Source organism: Sceloporus occidentalis, unplaced genomic scaffold (genome assembly GCF_023333645.1).
Source record: "Sceloporus occidentalis isolate IW3139 unplaced genomic scaffold, rSceOcc1.0.p SCAF_2, whole genome shotgun sequence".
NCBI classification, from domain to species: Eukaryota; Metazoa; Chordata; class Lepidosauria; order Squamata; family Phrynosomatidae; genus Sceloporus; species Sceloporus occidentalis.
The window spans coordinates 252,961,431-252,978,893 of record NW_028316982.1 but is presented as its reverse complement, the minus strand read 5'-3'; the positions used below and the strand labels follow the sequence as shown (position 1 = coordinate 252,978,893).

Below are 17,463 nucleotides of genomic sequence, written 5' to 3'. Positions count from 1 at the left end.
CTGTATATAATGAGAAAAGTATAGTGTTTTCCATGTAGCTGAAATAATGCTGCTTAAGACTGCCCTCTAAATGTTAGAACTCTCTCTTGCTGTCCACTTTGGTTCATAGACAAGAAGTAGCCTAGTGTAGTGGCTAAGAGACTGAGCTATGACACAGGAAACCCCCGGTTCAAATGTCACCTCTGACATAAACTCACCAGGTGGCTTTAAAGAAGGAGGTGCCTCTTCTGTCAGGTTCAGTCTCCTTTCTGCAGTATGGGTGATAATAATATGACTTGCCTTGCAGGATTATGGTAAAAACTGCAAATAGATAATAGTATGCGAAGCACCTAGAACACTCTAAAGCATTATACAAAATGCTGAGTAGCTATTATTAAGAGCCATTTTAAGGTGTTCCAGTCTAACAACAGGTACAGATGGGGGATGGGTGAAAATGGACTGGGAAAGAGGGGTAAAAATTCCAGATATACTGTACAATAGAGTTCCCCTCAAACAGGTTGGAAGTGAGGACATCAACTGGCTATGTTTTTTCTTTATCCTGAGTATCTTATGGTGACTGCTTGTGTTGTAAATTAAGCTCTCCTAGCCATTTATGTGGTGTCAACATTGTGGAGGCTAGGGACAAACAATAATTTTGTATATTCTGGCTTCTCACAAAACGTTGTGCTCAAGGGCCTACATCTAGATCTAGTATTGCTTGCAGGTTCTGGGATCTTCTAGTACCAGACAGAAACAGTTGACGATTCCAGAACAACCTTCTGAATTTCTGTTATGGGAAACAAAGTGGTATTTAGATCACTGTCTGGAGAACAGTGAGATTTTTTTCCCCACACTGAAGATTTCTGTCTTAAGATGTTAGCCAGCACTAAGTCACTGCATTCTGCAGGAACAGACTAAAAATATCCTTTGTATGTTTGATTACATACATCCTGGTGTTTTGGTGATTTTGAGTTTGAAATCTGAAGGAAGATAGGTCAGTTCACTGGGGAAGTTCTCTAGAGTAATATGGAAAAGTATACAAGCATGCAGAAGACTATATACCAGTCCTACCATTCTCTAGCCTAGATTGCTTAATGTACAGTGTTCCTTCTTAGGTTCTGTATCTTACAATGAATGCATATACATGTGCATTCCCACTCTATTCTCAATGCTGCATCAGGATACGATATGTAGTACCCAAGATCCCCAGCTAGAAACTTTTATTCATGCTTGCTGGAGTAGGAGCTGTGTGCATAAACTGGATTAGCTACTCTCTCATATATATATATATATATATATATATATATATATATATATATAATGTCTCCCATCCCTTATTTACATTTTAAGTGTGCTTAGTTCAATAGGCCTGTGCTTATGAAGAGCTATGAGCTTTCTAAACCCTACATGCAAAAGTATGTGAATACACACCAGAATCATAGAGTTGGAAGAATCCTCAAGGGCCATCCAGTCCAACCCCCTGCTATGCAGGAACACACAATTAAAGCACCCCCAACAGATGGCCATCGAGCCTCTGTTTAAAAGCCTCCAAAGAAGGAGACTCCACCACACTCCAAGGCAGTTATGTTTGCATGAGTAATTTTGCATGTAGGGTATAGTCTACTAAAGGAAATTCAGACCCCCAAAATTACTGGCATCATACAGCTAGATCTCATTGGAGGCACTGAAGATTTCTCACTTTAGGTTTCTCTCTTTTTCTTTCTAATACTTAATCACAGATTTGCATTCATCTATTGAAATCTGCATTGTGAATGATTAGCTGTCATGGCACTTAGTACTATGCATCAGAAGGCTGTGGATCTCTCTACCAGTAACACTGCAAGATGTCAGCAAACTTTGGGGGCCACTGGGACAGTCTCCGAGGCTAGTTCCTCATTCAAGAGGAAGAATCCTTTAAGTTGCAGATGGGACAGTCTACTCTCTTTTTATCGGGGTGGTCTAGCACTACAGATGCAATCACAACGCTCATGGTGTTCTAGCTGAATATCGATCAGTGCCATATTGTTCTTGGTTCTGCGCCGCCACCGGGTATGACCTGCTTCAGGAATGAATCTCAGCACCTAGAAAAGAAAATGGATGGTAGATTAGAAGCCAATGAGAGAGGAGCAGGAATTCACTGTGTACATTTAATTCCAAAGAAAAGGTAAGTATACAGCCAATAAACATGCCAAACACCACACAATCTATGGTATGGTTTGTTGACATCTGGCTTTTTATGATGCTCATACAACTTAATAATAATAATAAAATTTTATTTATATACCACTTTTCCATTGATCAAAGCGGTTTAACAACATGTAAAACTTACAATATAAAAACATCAATATATTAAAAACACAGTAAACAATAAACCATATCTCATGCCAGCTCAACAGTGCTGTCAGAAGGGGGGGGGGGAGAGCATTCGGGAGTCAGGGGTATGCCTGCTCAAAAAGGTGTGTTTTCAGCCCCTTCTTAAATTGGACTAAGGAGGTGGCCGAGCGGAGCTCGCCGGGGAGCGAGTTCCAGATCTTGGGGGCCGAGATAGAAAAGGCCCTCCTGGTGGTGATAGACAATCTAGCCTCCGGAACTCTTAACATTTGCTTCCCAGCTGATCTGAGTGTGCGGGGCGGATTATATGGAGAGAGGCGGTCCTCCAAGTACCCTGGGCCCAAGCCATTTAGGGCTTTATAGGTAATAACCAACACCTTGTATTGTGCCCGGAAGCGAATAGACAGCCAATGAAGCTCTTTTAAGACCGGTGTTATGTGACTGGTCCTAGGTGTATTAGTGACCAGTCTTGCCGCCATATTCTGCACCAGTTGCAGCTTCCAGGTATGGTACAAGGGTTGCCCCATGTAGAGCGCATTGCAGAAATCCAAACGAGAGGTTACCAGCGCATGTACTACTGTTTCTAGGTCCCCCCGGCTCAGGTAGGGACGCAGCTGGCGTATCAGCCGAAGCTGATAACAGGTGCTCCTGACCGTCACATCCACCTGTGAGGTAAGGTGGAGTGACGAATCAAGAAGCACCCCCAGACTGCGTACAGAGTCCTTCACGGGAAGCGTGATCCCATTCAGGACAGGTGGAAATACCACCATCCCTGGGCCAGGAGAACCTATCACGAGCACTTCCGTTTTCTCTGGATTCAGGCTGAGTCTGTTTTCCCTCATCCAGCCCATTACCGACTCCAGACTTATGCTAACTACCTAACTCATGCTAACTAGCCCAAATATCACAGTTTAAACCACTGGTTTGTTGATGACTTAAAAACTCTGGCTTTTTAAAATTATGGGTAGTCATGTGTCCAGAGGAGGGTGACCAAAATGGTAAAAGATCTGGAAACCATGCTCTATGAGGAGGAGCATAGGAAGCTGAATATGTTTAGCTGGGAGAAGAGAAGGTTAAGAGATGATATGATAGCTCTGTTTAAATATTTGAAAAGATGTCATACTGAAGATGGAGCAAGCTTGTTTTCTTCAGCTCCAGAGAATGGGACCCAGAGCAATGGATTCAAAGTACAGGAAAAGATATTCCATCTCAACATTATGAAGAACTTCTGACAATAGGAGCTGTTTGACAGTGTGGTGGCCATCTGTGTGGGGTGCTTTGATTGTGTATTCCTGCATGGCAGGGGGTTGGACGTGATGACCCTTAAGGTCTGTTCCATCTCTATGGGGTTTATCACACGGGGGACAATTGGAAGTATAAATGGTGATTAACCTGTGATAATTCTGCAATTGCGCTAATGGTTTTCACATGATGTCAAGATGAAATGTGATTAAAGTGAATTCCCATGAATGACTTTTTCCTGTTTATTCATGGAATAATGGCTCTCCTGTTAATCTCATTTTAATTGTGTTTTAATGTCAATTGCGCTATTTTCACAGATTAATCACTGTTTAAACTCCACATTTTCCCTTGTGTGATAAACTCCTATGGTTATATGGCTCTATCATATCTAACCCTGATAACAGTTGATCCAGCTCTTTGCCTCCTGGCAATAGCTGCACTTATGTAGCCTCTTGGATTGCACAGCTATTTATACAATGATTTACACTGGCATAACAAGGCTCCTTAAGAATCAATGATACCATTGCATACCTGCCAGCATTTCACAGGTGAACATTTGTACACCTGTAACCAAACAACATCAGAGTGCAGTCAAGATGTCAAACATTCTTAATAGGGAAGAGCATACAAGCCAGGAGAGGCTGCATTAGTTTGCTTTTGCTTGAGTCTCCTGGAAAACTCAAGATTCAGTTTGTTGCAACTGAAGTAATCTGAGAACAAAGTGGGAAATGGGGAGAAGGAGAGAGAAATTGGAGTATTTTAAAGTCAGCCTTTCATATCCACAGATTTTGCATCCACTGATTCAACCATCCTCAGCTTGAAAATATTTTAGAAAAAATCCCAAAAGCAAATCTTGATTTTGCCATTTTATATAAGGTTCCATTTTAAGGGACATAGTGGCTCAAATGGTTAAAATGCTGTTGATTGCAGTATCGGCAGGTTGCCAGTTCGAGGCCTGGGTGTCACACGATGGGGTGAGTTCCCATTACTATTCCCAGCTTCTGCCAACCTAGCAGTTCGAAAGCATGCAAATGCAAGTAGATAAGTAGGTACCACTTCAGTGGGAAGGTAACAGTGTTCTGTGCAATCATGCTGGCCACATGATCACAGAGCAGTCTCTGATAACATTGGCTCTTTGGCTTAGTAACAGAGATGAGCACTGCCCCCTATGGTCGAACACGACTTGACAACCTTGTCAATGGGGAATACCTTTACCTTTACCATTTTACTATGCCAATGTATATAATGGTACTTGCACATCCATGGATTTTTGTATCCACAGGGGGTTCTGGAACCAAACCCCACAGGATCCCAAGGTCCCACTGTAAAAACATCTGAAGATGTGGGATGATAAAAAATTAATCAGGACTGTCCCTACCAAATCAGGACAGTTGGAGAGTAAGCTATTGAACAGCCTACAGAAAAACCATAATCACTTGCATAACAGCAATTATTCCAGTGTAAAACCACAACAGAATTCCAGATATAGCTTTTTTGCAGTAACCCAAACACTTTTTCACAATCTAATTAATACACAACAACTTTAAAAATGCAAAGATATTGTTCAGTGAATATGACTTTTTTCTTTTTCTTAAATGAAAGCACAAGAGGAGGGATGGGAATATGTCGAGGGTTTAAACTAACATACCTCCTGACAGTTTAGGGATTTTGTCGTTTCTGTATTTTCTATTAAGAAACATGAGCATGGTATATGTGCTTTGCAGATAACAGGAGAAAAATGAATTGGCAGGTACTTTCCCATCTGAGACAGCAAAGCAGTGCTTGAATAACACAGGAACTGGGCAGCTTTGCAAAATGATCAAGGGACTGATATTTCAAGTTCCAGTCCTAGCTTCCATGCAATACTCTTATGCTTAGGATTATTTAGAAAATCTGAAATGAAGTTGGTGGGGTGGGGGAAGGTCACCTGGCACAGTTACAGCATTTTAAATGAAATTCTGCAAATTTGAAATAAGTCTTTGCTGTGTTTGTGTGTGTGTTCATGTGGATCTCTTGGTGCCAATGTCTGATTGTGCTGCTGATTTCCAGTAGTGGCTCAGTGTGTGTGTGTGTGTGTGTGTGGGGGGGGGGGCTTTGAGATCTGCAGGGTTTAATGTGGCTCTCCAGCCCATGGCAGTTGCCCACTCCTGTCTTGGACGAAACTGATTATCTGGACCCATTTCAAACTGGCTTCAGAGCGGGTTATGGAGTTGAGACTGCCATGGTCACTTTAGTCGATGATCTCCGTCTGGGTATCGACAGGGGAAGTGTGACCTTGTTGGTGCTCTTGGACATCTCAGCAGCTTTTGATACCATTGACCATGGTATCCTTCTGGAACGCCTGAGGGAGTTGGGTATTGGGGGCACTGCACTCCAGTGGTTCCGTTCCTACCTCTCAGGCAGATTCCAGATGGTGCAGTTGGGGGACACTTGCTCCTCTAAGAGGGAACTCACATCTGGTGTCCCTCAGGGAGCTATTTTGTCCCCCACTTTGTTTAACATTTACATGAAACTGCTGGGAAAGATCATCGGGGCACGGTGTTATCAGTACACTGATGACACCCAAATATGCTTCTCTGTGCCCCTGACTGATTCAGTGACTAAGGATGGGGTCTCTCCTCTGAACGCCTGCCTGGAGTCGGTAATGGGCTGGATGAGGGAAAACAAACTCAGTTTGAATCCAGAGAAAACGGAAGTACTGGTGATAGGTTCCCCAGGCCTGGGGAAGGAAGTTTATCCACCTATCCTGAATGGGGTCACACTTCCCCTGAAGGACGAAGTTCGCAGTCTAGGAGTACTTATGGACTTGTCTCTGCAGTTGACATCTCAAGTAGATGTGACGGTCAGAAGTGCTTGCTATCAACTTCGGTTGATATGCCAGCTGCAACCCTACCTGGGCCAAAGGGACCTTGAAACTGTGGTACATGCTCTGGTAACCTCTCACTTAGATTTCTGTAATGCGCTCTACATGGGGCAACCCTTGTACCAAGCCCAGAAGCTTCAGCTAGTACAAAACATGGCAGCCAGATTGGTCCCTGGTGTTTCCAGGTTTGACCATATAACACCTACAGTCGGCCCTTCTTATACACGGATTTTTTATACACGGATTTAAGTATGCACAGTTTGAAAATGTTCCAAAAAAGTATAAATTTACCTTGATGTTCCATTTTTTATTAGGGACACCATTTTGCTATGTCATTATACTTAATTGGACTTGAGCATACACGGATTTTGTTATACACGGGGGATCTTGGAACCAAACCCCAGCGTATAACAAGGATCCACTGTATTCCGAAAGATCTGCACTGGCTGCCTATTCGCTTCCGAGTGCAATACAAGGTGTTGGTTATTACCAATAAAGCCCTACATGGCTTGGGCCCGAGTTACTTGAGGGACCGCATCTCCCCATATAATCCGCCCCGCACACTCAGAACAACTGGGAAGAACTTGCTAGAAATTCCATCATCTAAATATGCTACTACATCCCAGAGGGCCTTCTCAGTAGAGGCCCCACAAATCTGGAACAATCTTCCTGAGGAACTCCGCCTGACCACCCCCCTAGAAACATTCAAAAAGAGGCTCAAAACTTTCCTCTTCTGCCAAGCCTTCCCCTCTGGAAAATGAACTAGTGTACTTTGATCCCATCAACTTTCTGTCTCACCCTTTCGAATGATTGTTTTTAGATTTGTATATTGTATATTGTGTTATTGGTTTTATCTATTTTATGATGTGTTTGTAACTGGTTTTAAATTTTGTGCACACTGCTTTGATCTTCTGGAAAAGCAGTATAAAAATAAAATTTATTATTATTATTATTATTATTATTAAGAAAAAACAAAACATGGGATCAGATTGTGATTTGTGGTTGAATAACAAACAACGGTTTGATAGCAGAAGGTGGTCCACAAATCATAAACCAGATTTTCACAAACCACATCATGCCTTGCCATGATTATTGCCACACTATCTGTGCCTTCCATTTTAGAAAATCAGAACATGAAAATGTTGGGCTCCTGTCTAGAGAGGAGATGCAATGCATGAAGATGCATGCTTAGAGGAAATGCATCACTTCATTCCTTCTTTCCCTGTGCTCTGAAGTGAAGGAAACAGGAAGCATTCCTGTGACTCTAGAGACCAGGGTTCACTTCCCAATCAGCCATGAAACCCATTGGGTGACTTGGGCAAGTCGCATGTTCTCAGCTTCAGGGGAAGACAATGGCAAACCTGCTCTGCACAAATCTTGCCAATAAAACCCCATGATAGGTTAGCCTTAGGGACACAACCTGAAGGTACACAGCACACACTGGCACACAGAGGTGTTCACAACTCTGCAAATCTTACTGTAACTTGACCTGCCCTACCCTGGCTTGTTGTAATTCAAGGCACAGGAAACCTCAAATTCTGTAATATATCCACAAGCTTGAGCTGGCAGAGATTATGGGAATAGTTACTCAAAACATGTCAAAGACACTAGATTATCAGCTCCTGTAGCAACCTCAATGACACTGACCTGACTTGATTTGACTGGACCCACCCTGTTGTTACTTCCATGTTGTTGTGTGCCTTCAGAGTCAAGTTGTTTCTAGTGTATCCTGACACTAAGGAAAACTTATTATGGGGATTTGCTATTGCAATCCCAGAGGGTGAAAGAGTACCTACAACAAAATATCCAGCATAGCATAAGCCTGAACCATGTACTATTCCTCCTTGAGCATTTTGGGGCAGCACACCCTAATAACTAAAAGTAACTAAAAAGTTAGAGTTACAATGCAAAACAAGTGATTTTATTCCCCATTGTGTTGTAATCCTAATGTGATATAATAATATCTTCATTGTCTGGGAAAGGAATTAATTGATGGAAAAAGGAATTACTGTGCTTTTGCAATAACAAACCCAAAGAGGAGGAGAGGAGAAAACCATTACATTATGAGCCTGCCTGCATTAAAATGTACTAGCCTGGTTTTGTGAGCAGGATGAATGCTTAAGCAACATACAAATATTAATTTAATTTATGATCATTTATAGTGAAGCTCAAGGGGTTGTGTTGAATGTTACCATGTCAGAAAAACAGACTTCTAAATCAGTAGCTAGGCATGATGTAGCACAGTGTGCATTCTGCTGGAATGACAAAAAGGTGGAGGAATTAACTCACCAAGTCCAACACCTTCCTATTAATTCCTTCCATTCTTTTTATCTCGGCAACCTGAATTAATTAAGGACCATGTTCTAGCTTTAGCTTTGAATGACCTGGCTTTTGTAAATTTAAATGTAAATGTATCCTTTAGGGATGAATTAGAAGTACAATGAACACAGATGTAGACATTAGCATGAATAGAGCTGTGAAGACAAATCTATATTGGATACATCAAAGACAAGAATGATGTTAGTCCAGTGCATTCTTTCTAGGGAAGATTCTTTAATTTTGCTATGTCCTGGAGCTAATTGCTCTTCACTAGCTTTGCTCCACATTTTTTAGCCATTCTTTAAAACACACACCACTATTTGCAAGGGCAAGGAGCAGGTAATATGATGGACTCTAATGCTTTTTTCTCTTTTAGTATCAGTAGGAACACTCAGCCAAGGGTACAAGGCCCAGCCCATGTAAGGACTGAACAGTGCAGAATGCATATCAGGTATTGCATAGCTAAAGGGATCCTATTTATTTACTTATTTATTTGACTTATATCCCACCTCTCTCCCACCAGTGGAGCCTATGGCAGCTCAAACCACGATTAAAAAGACAAGTGCAAATAAAAACACAGTTTTTTTTTTATTTATATACTGCTATTCCAAAGACCATAGCGGTGAACAGCAAGTAAGCTAATTAGCAAGTAAGCTAATTTGCCCCCAACAGTCTGGGTACTCATTTTAGTGACCTCGGAAGGATGCAAGCCTGAGTCGAGCTTGGGCCCTTTTGCTGGTCTTGAACTCGCAACCTTGTGGTTTTGAGTGAATGGCTGCAGTACAGGCATTTAACCACTACGCCACCAGGGCTCCAGTGACTTATCATAATGAAACACAGCTGAATCATAAATAGTTTAAAAAGTGTATATATTAAGAGAATTAAGGGGGGAAATCTTAAGAAGCAGAGTTCTTCCCAAGCACTGTTCTGCCTGTTAAACAGCTTGTCCTAGACAGTTGCCAAAAGCCTGCCTAAATTGGAAAGTCTTTGTTATATAGCTGTAGTGGTCAAAACAGATGTATTCAAAAAGCGGTCCCATATAATATTTTTCAGAGGACAATCAGTCCTCACTGTTTCAAAGTGCATTCTTATTTGACTGGTCATACAATCCAGATCCAGTATCAGTGGATATCTAAAAGCCTTGTAAAGTGGGCATATATACCAGAGATGCCAAAAAGGCAGCTCGCAGGCTGCATGTGGCCTGTGGATTACCATGTTGTGTCCCCTGAAGCCCCTTAAAGTCCTCAGCCCCTTCCTCAAATTCAATGTTTTGATTATTTTTTTGTTCAAGAATGGTTCAAAGCCACCATCCAACACAGTCGTCCCCATCCTGAACACCCTCCCAATGCTCCAAACTGCCCACTAACCCAGTGGCGTTCCCAGCCTGGATGTCACCCACTGCAAGGGGTTGGGCTTCCAGGGAGTAGGCTTATGGAAGTGGGGCATAAAGGGCAGCCTCCCCCAAGCCTTCTGACTCCTCCGAGAACTTGGAGGGCAACCTCCCTTCCATTGTGCCTTCCAAATCCTCGGAGGGCAGTTTTTTCTCCCTTCCTTAATGCCTTCTGAGTCCACGCTAGATTCAGAAGGCAGCTGGGGGTGTGTGTGGGTTGTTGGTGGCAGCATGCTGGCCCTCCTCCTCCATACTAGGTTTTTCCCCTGTAGAGGGAACCCTAGATGGAGCAGCTTGCAAGGTTGCAAATGTGCCCCCCTGCGCCGAAAGGGAAGGAGAGTCCAATTGGGTGTCACTGCCTTTGGGTGTCACCTGGTGCAGTCTGCACCCCCCAGCCAAAAATTAACCAAAAGGGATGTGACATCACTACTAGTTGTGTCAGGAGCAGTGGTACTGAGGTGAAAAATGGCCTCCGTCAGCTCTGCATTTGCCCATTCTTGATATATACCCTGTGGTTGTCGATAGGGTGGCTTTATGTCATACTCTGCAGAAGACAGGCTCTATTTGGAGGGCTTCTAGAGGAAGCCCATGATTCCAAGATGTCTTCTATTTGAGTTGCCCAACCCTAATCTAGAAAAAAAAAGGTGGCGGGGGGGGGGAGAACTTGAAATTGTCCATCAACAACTAGCACCTGGAAGGCAGACTAACTTGGCACATTGGTTGTCTGGTGTGTGAAATTCTATAAAGAATTATTATTATTATTATTATTATTATTATTATTATTATTATTAACCTTTATTTATGAAGTGCTGTAAATTTACACAGCGCTGTACATACAATCTTTTTAATTAGACGGTTCCCTGCCCTCCGGCTTACAATCTAAAAAGACATGACACAAAAGGAGAAGGGAGTGGTGGAGGAAAAGGGGGATGAGGTCCAGCAGTTCCTCTCTACCTCCAAGGCCTAGACCAAGGCAGGTGGACTGGAGGGAGGGCTTGGCTTCATAATGGATGGTTAATCTTCTTCCAGGGAAAATACATACTCTCAAGTAGGATAATACATATACAGTACATAGCAATACAGGAAATGCTTAGATAAACAGGCACCAAAAGAACATCAAATAGTAAGCGACAATTATGCAAAGCCTGGGAAGGCTTCTCTGAACAGGATGGTTTTCAACTCCGTTTTGAAGCTGGTTAAAGAAGTGATGGCTCTTGCTTGTGGGGGAAGAAGGTTCCAGGAGTGAGGGTCAGCAAGTGAAAAGGGGCGAATCTGGGATGGGGCAGAGGAAATCCTGGGCTGAGACAGGAGACCTTGACTACCAGAATGGAGGGCCCTATTATTATTATTATTAACCTTTATTTATAAAGCGCTGTAAATTTACACAGCGCTGTACATGCAATCTTTTTAATTGGATGGTTCCCTGCCCTCAGGCTTACAATCTAGAAAGACACGACACAAAAGGAGAAGGGAATGGTGGTGGGGAAGGTGAGGAGAAAGAAGGTCTGATAAGTAAGGAGGGGCAAGACCATGGAAGGCTTTAAATGTCAACAGCAGGAGCTTATACTGAATACGGAAAGGGAGGGGGAGCCAGTGAAGGGATGCCAAGACAGGAGAGATATGGTCAGAGCGCTGGGCAGTAGTGATAATGCGTGCAGCTGAATGCTGGACAGAGATTAAAGGACGGAGGTGAGAAAGAGGAAGTCCAGCCAGGAGGATGTTACAGTAATCGTGAGATCACTAGGGCATGGACCAGGATCTTGGCAGTGCATGTGGAGAGATATGGTCGGATTTTGGCAATATTGTACAAAAAGAATCTACAAGCCTTGGCTGTGGTCTGCATCTGATGGATACACAACAGAGAGGAATCAAAGATAAAACCAAGACTACGGGCTTGCTGGACTGGTTGAATAGAAGTGTTGCACACAGAGACAGAAAAGGAGTGTTGAAGGGTGGACTTAGGAGGAAAGACAAGAAGCTCTGTCTTGGACATGTTGAGCTTCAAACGCCCATGGCACATCCACTGCAAGACAGCTGTGAGACAAGACGAGACTTGCTGTTCAAGCATTGGAGAAAGGTCAGGCGTGGAAAGATACAACTGGGCGTCATCGGCATACAGATGGTAGGAAAAACCAAAAGAGCTAATGAGTTTTCCTAAGGACAGTGTGTAGAGAGAAAACAGAAGGGGACCCAGAACAGAGCCCTGGGGAACTCCAACAGATAAGGGAACAGGAGAAGAAGTCTGACCTCCTGCAACTACTGCAAAAGATCTGCCAGACAAGTAAGATCTAAACCAGTCAAGAACAGAGTCTGAGAACCCAAGGTCAGAGAGTATGGCGCTTTACAAACCGCCATAAGGGACATCCTCAGGATGTCCTAGGTTTAAAAAGGACGTACAAGATGGCGGCGCCCCATCTACATGGGGGCCGCCATGATGGCGTCACAAACGTGCCACCTCCAAATGAGGTGGTGCGGACGTGAAGCCATTGCGCCACTCGAGGGTGCTTAGTGCGTCCTTTTGCCAGAGCAGGAAGGAGCCTGTCTTGCGTTGCTGGGCGCAGCCTTTAGATGGCTGCGCCCAGCGACGCAAGGGAGAAAGGGGCCAAGCGGCCCCTTTCTCCTCCTCCCCATTGCCGCGGGGTGTCCTTGGGGCTTGAAGCCCCAAGGACACCCCTTTCCAGGCCTCGGGGAAGGGGCCTGCAAAGCGGCAGATCGGGGCCTCAGCGGTTGCCGCTCTGGCCGCTGAGGCTCCGATTCGGTGGGGAAAGGGGAGGGTGCAGGCTGCCGCTTTTCGGCAGTCTGTAATGCGCCTATGTCAATTAGGACACAGTGATCAACAGTGTCAAAGGCTGCAGACAAACCGAGAAGGATGAGCACAGAGTAAAGGCCATTAGCCTTGGCCTGTAAAAGGTCATTCGAGATCTTAGTGAGAGCTGTCTCTGTAGAATGCCTTGGGCGGAAACCAGACTGAAAGGGATCAAGGATGGAATTGGCTTCAAGAAACTCAAGACAGCGCGAATAAACAACCCGTTCCAAAACCTTAGAAAGAAAGGGAAGAAGAGAAATCGGACGATAGCTAGACAAAGAGGGGGGATCAAGAGAAGGTTTTTTTCAGAATTCAAAATTCAGAATTTTTCAGAATTAACATGTTTGGGTGGAATAAGTAGGCATGCTCAAAGGTTTTTGTGAATTTGCATCTGGAAGTGTGCCACTCTGATTTGTATTGGCCAAGCTAATGTGCACTTAAGAAGATTGTTGCTGCTTTTGCTGTATTCCTTCAAGCCATTACAGTGAACCTTAGGTGAATCTGTCATGGGGTCTTCTGGAGCTGAGTGTGTGTGACTTGCCCAAGGTCACCAGTTGGTTTCCATGGTTGAGTGAGGAATCATACATAAATCAATGCATATAATGTTAAGGAAAAAGCAACATGGGATATACAGTGAATGAAATAAAACATGTATGTGAGAGTCAGGGTGACTCAGCAGAAGCAATTAAGAGCCACACAGGTGTAGAAGGTAATGGAATTAACAAGTCCTGAATGCCAAGGACAGAAATGCAAAGTGGATAATTGAACACACCGGAGAATTGTTAAGTGGTCAAGGCTGAGATGATGAAATCATTAATTCTAGGTAGAAACAAGAGAACCAATGAGAATGGATGTACACGCCCACTGGGTGGAAACTGACAAGAGTGGGTGGTATGATCCAAGGACTATAATAATGGCTATGAATCCTAATGTATTGTGTGGGTAGTAGCAGTGGATCGTAGGAGTGAGGAGTATTGTTGTATTGGATAGTTTTGGAGCTGTATATAGTAGAATAAAGTAGATCTTTTATATAAGACTACTGAGTTGTCTGGTGTCTTGAGTGAAGATACAAGAGCCAGCTGGATCCTGAAGAAGTGGGAAGACTTCTGTGGAAGCAAGAGTGAGAAGGCTTGGAGAGTTTGTCAGGGTCTTCAGCCTATTCTCTGTAACTCTGCTGCTTTTGAAGCAAAGCTTTAACCACTGACCAAAACTGGTCAGCGCTGGTGCGTAACAAGGTGGTGAGTTCGAGCCAGAGGTGTAGAGCTACAACTCCCATCATCCCTGACATATAAAATATCTTATTTTATCATAAAATGCATTAAGCGTGTATGTATAATCATGAAAAATGAAAAAAAATCCTCTGTATATTAATACAAAACTCTGAGAGCAAGAATATATGCAAAACCAATATACATCTAAAGGAGTCTGAGATGCCCAGCTTTAATTATCAACAATTTTTCAATGCAATTTCATATTTATCATCCTAAATTGGGTTCAGCCTCAAACATACTGCATTTTAAAAATCAATTACTCATTTTAAAACTCTTCAACCCCCAATTTCAGATCAGTAAAATGGTTTTCGATAAGCATAGGAAGGTTAGAAAATATTGATTGGTTGAGAGCCAGGAAATTAATCATCAGCTTTATTTTAAAAAATCAGCTTTACATTGGCAGTTCTTTTGAGAATAGTTCATTGTCAAGTATTTTCAGTCAACCCAGGTCATCCTGTATCCACCTAAATCCCAAATGACTCCAAGGAAGCGTAATGCATTTTGCCTTAAAAGCTGAACACATTTGTCATGGAGGAAACGTGACAAACATGAGCCCTGCTATCCTTCACTATAATTACAAGGCAGAGAGTGCCACGTTCATCTGTTTGGGGAGTTTAGGGAGAACTATCAGTTTGGGGAGAATTTTTATAAGGCCATTGTACTCTTTTATATTCCTATAAACACAAAATCTGGCTCAGCAGATGCATTTTCCATCTAAACTTTATTAACATGATTGCACGTAGAGGGTTGATTCAGTTTCTGATATATGAAGGGCTGATGGCAGGAATACATCCAACAGTACAGTTTTCTTTAACCATTCTTGGCATCTAGCACCAGCCCTCTGCACATCAGAACATTTTCTAGAGGCAATGCACCCCATGAGAGCCTATCTAATGATGGCTGGATCATTAAGTCTGCTTGTGAGCACAGTGGGAAAGAGAATGTTGGCTGTTCCACCCCCTTCCCCATATGGACTGATCAGGATGTAACTACTACTAGTGCCATGGTGCCCAATGCCACTGGAGACAGAGGCGTGTGTGTGAGGAAACATCAAGGCAGAACCTCACCTATTTGGAGCTGGTTCTGCCATTCTTTCATCTAGCCCTCTCTACTCCTTTCCTATTGGTACATGTGCATGCTCAAGCCATATAATAAGGACGTCCCTGAAGCAAACATCACTCATATGTGGTCTGGGAAATATTCTCCCTGTTTCCCCTTTGTTGTTTGTGTGTCTTCAAGTAATTTCTGATTTAGGGCAACCCTTAGCAAACCTTTGCCATTGCCTTCTTCTGAGGCTGAGAGTATATCACTTGGCTAGGGTTAGCTGATGGAGTTTCATGGACAAGTAGGGATTCAAACCCTGGGCCAAAACTGAAACCGCTACCCCATCCTGGCTCTATTTACTTTTTAGCACAGAGGAAGTAATGGTGGTGTACTAATAGTAATAGCAGTAGTAATAGTTAGGGTTGTCAGATCTTAGGGCCTGGCCTTGAGTCTCCAGTTTTCATGAGCCATCTCTTATTAGAGACAAGGGTGAAAGTTATTTTGTTTCAGTGGGCTCAGTTCCAGACAAGAAGAAAAGGCTATGTGCAAATCTGAAGCTCAAGTTAGTAGAGCAACAGCTTGCTATGATTTGCAAGAATGAACTGATCTGTTGCAGCACCTTGCAAAGACTCTCTAGGGGCACTGTGTATATAGTTAGCTTCCTGCTCCACCCCAGTTATTGTGGTGGCTGGGCTCAACCTCCACTCTGCTCTGCATCCATCTTCTGGGTAGAAGCAAACAGACTGGATTAAATGTTCTTTCTCCCTTCTTGCTAAATAAGAAGGGATAATCCCCTCCTTTCACCTTGATTTGGGAACATCTTAACTCAAGATTTCTGTCTTAATTTCCAGACAGGAAATATGTTCTCCCTCTCTCTCCATCTGTATGTGTAGCATTTGAATAGCCAAGACACCCTCTCTTGGTCTCAAATTGTAGGCTAGAAAGCTCAGGCCCAGGGATGACCTTAGCTGGCAACCTTAGTAGTAGTTGTGATAGTAGCAGTGGTAGCAGCAGCAGCAGTGATAATAGGACTGCAACATACCTCGTGATACTTTTTCACCACTTTCCCAGGGGCACACGTACAGGATTTCCAGTGCGTGAAGCCGCACCCACAGTTTCCTCCACAGCGCTGAACAAGAAGGCAGCGTGGAAAGAAAACCACATTGGTCTGTCTCAGTTCCTCCCTTACGTTGACAGAATAGTTCCTGGGTGTGCAGCTGTAGCGTTTCACATCATCATTCAGCCGGTCCAAATCCACTGGAACAGAAAAAGAAAGAAGGGAAGAGACATCCCATTGGCAAATATTTTTTTTTTACAAGGAGGGGATCAATCTGCCTATTTTTGGGTCATGTTGTACAGTGGTACCCCGGGATACGAATGCGCCGCCTTACGAAATTTCCGGGTTACGAAAAAAATCCATTTAAAAACATTTTTCCGGGTTACGAAGGTTATTTCGGGTTACGAAAAAAAATTTGGTGCTTTTCGGCGCGATTTCACACGGAATCGCGGCTTTCGCTATTAGCGCCTATGGGCATTTCGGCTAGCGAAAGTTTCCGGGTTACGAAAGCGGCGGCGGAACGAATTAATTTCGTAACCCGGGGTACCACTGTACATGTGTGTGTCTCTGTTTTACTACATCTGAGCTGAGGTTTCTCCAGGGACCTTTTCTGAGAGCATTTTTGAGATTTTTCTTTTTGCTACTGTGCCCAGGAAAAAAATAATTTTTTCAGAATATTTTCTGATTATTTTCCACCCTGATGTTGTAGCAGCCATTTCCTTGCCATATGGGGTTGCCAAGTCAAGAGCATCCCAGTTGCTGAGATTTCACAGTCACTGCCCTTACACCGAGAATCTTAGTGATGTTTGAGAAAAGGAGGAGGAAGGAGAGAGAAGAGAAGGTGGACTTTCCCATGGAGAATCTACAGTGGCCATTCTAAAGCAGTTTGCAGCAGGACCAGCAACACACAGTAGTGTGTGTGTGTGCGCACTACTTCAGAAATAACCCAGTTTGAAACCGCTTTAACTAGCCTGGGTCAATGCAAGGGAATTCTGGGAACTGTAGTTTTGTGAAGCATTTAGCCTTCTCTGTCAGAGGGCTCTGGTGCCACAATAAACTACAATTCTCAGGATTCCTTAGTACTGAGTGGTCTCAAACTGGATTATTTCTGCAGTGTGTTTTGGACCTTAGTCTCAGTACCCCTTTGCATACTGATCTAGA

At 43.4% G+C, this 17,463-nt stretch overlaps 1 protein-coding gene across 2 annotated transcripts in view; it reads right to left on the bottom strand.

Annotated features, from left to right (window-relative positions):
* Positions 1–1,309: 1,309 nt before the first annotated feature.
* Positions 1,310–17,463, bottom strand: part of LOC149319999 (platelet-derived growth factor D-like) — a 217,453-nt gene continuing 201,299 nt past the window's right edge. For both annotated transcript variants that reach the window (XM_089512745.1, XM_089512746.1), the window contains exons 6-7: positions 16,288–16,502; positions 1,310–2,060 (exon numbers count right to left, since the gene is read on the bottom strand). In XM_089512745.1, coding sequence (XP_089368871.1) covers positions 1,926–2,060; positions 16,288–16,502 — 350 coding nt within the window. In that variant the 3' untranslated portion in view covers positions 1,310–1,925. The remainder of the gene's footprint in view (positions 2,061–16,287; positions 16,503–17,463) is intronic.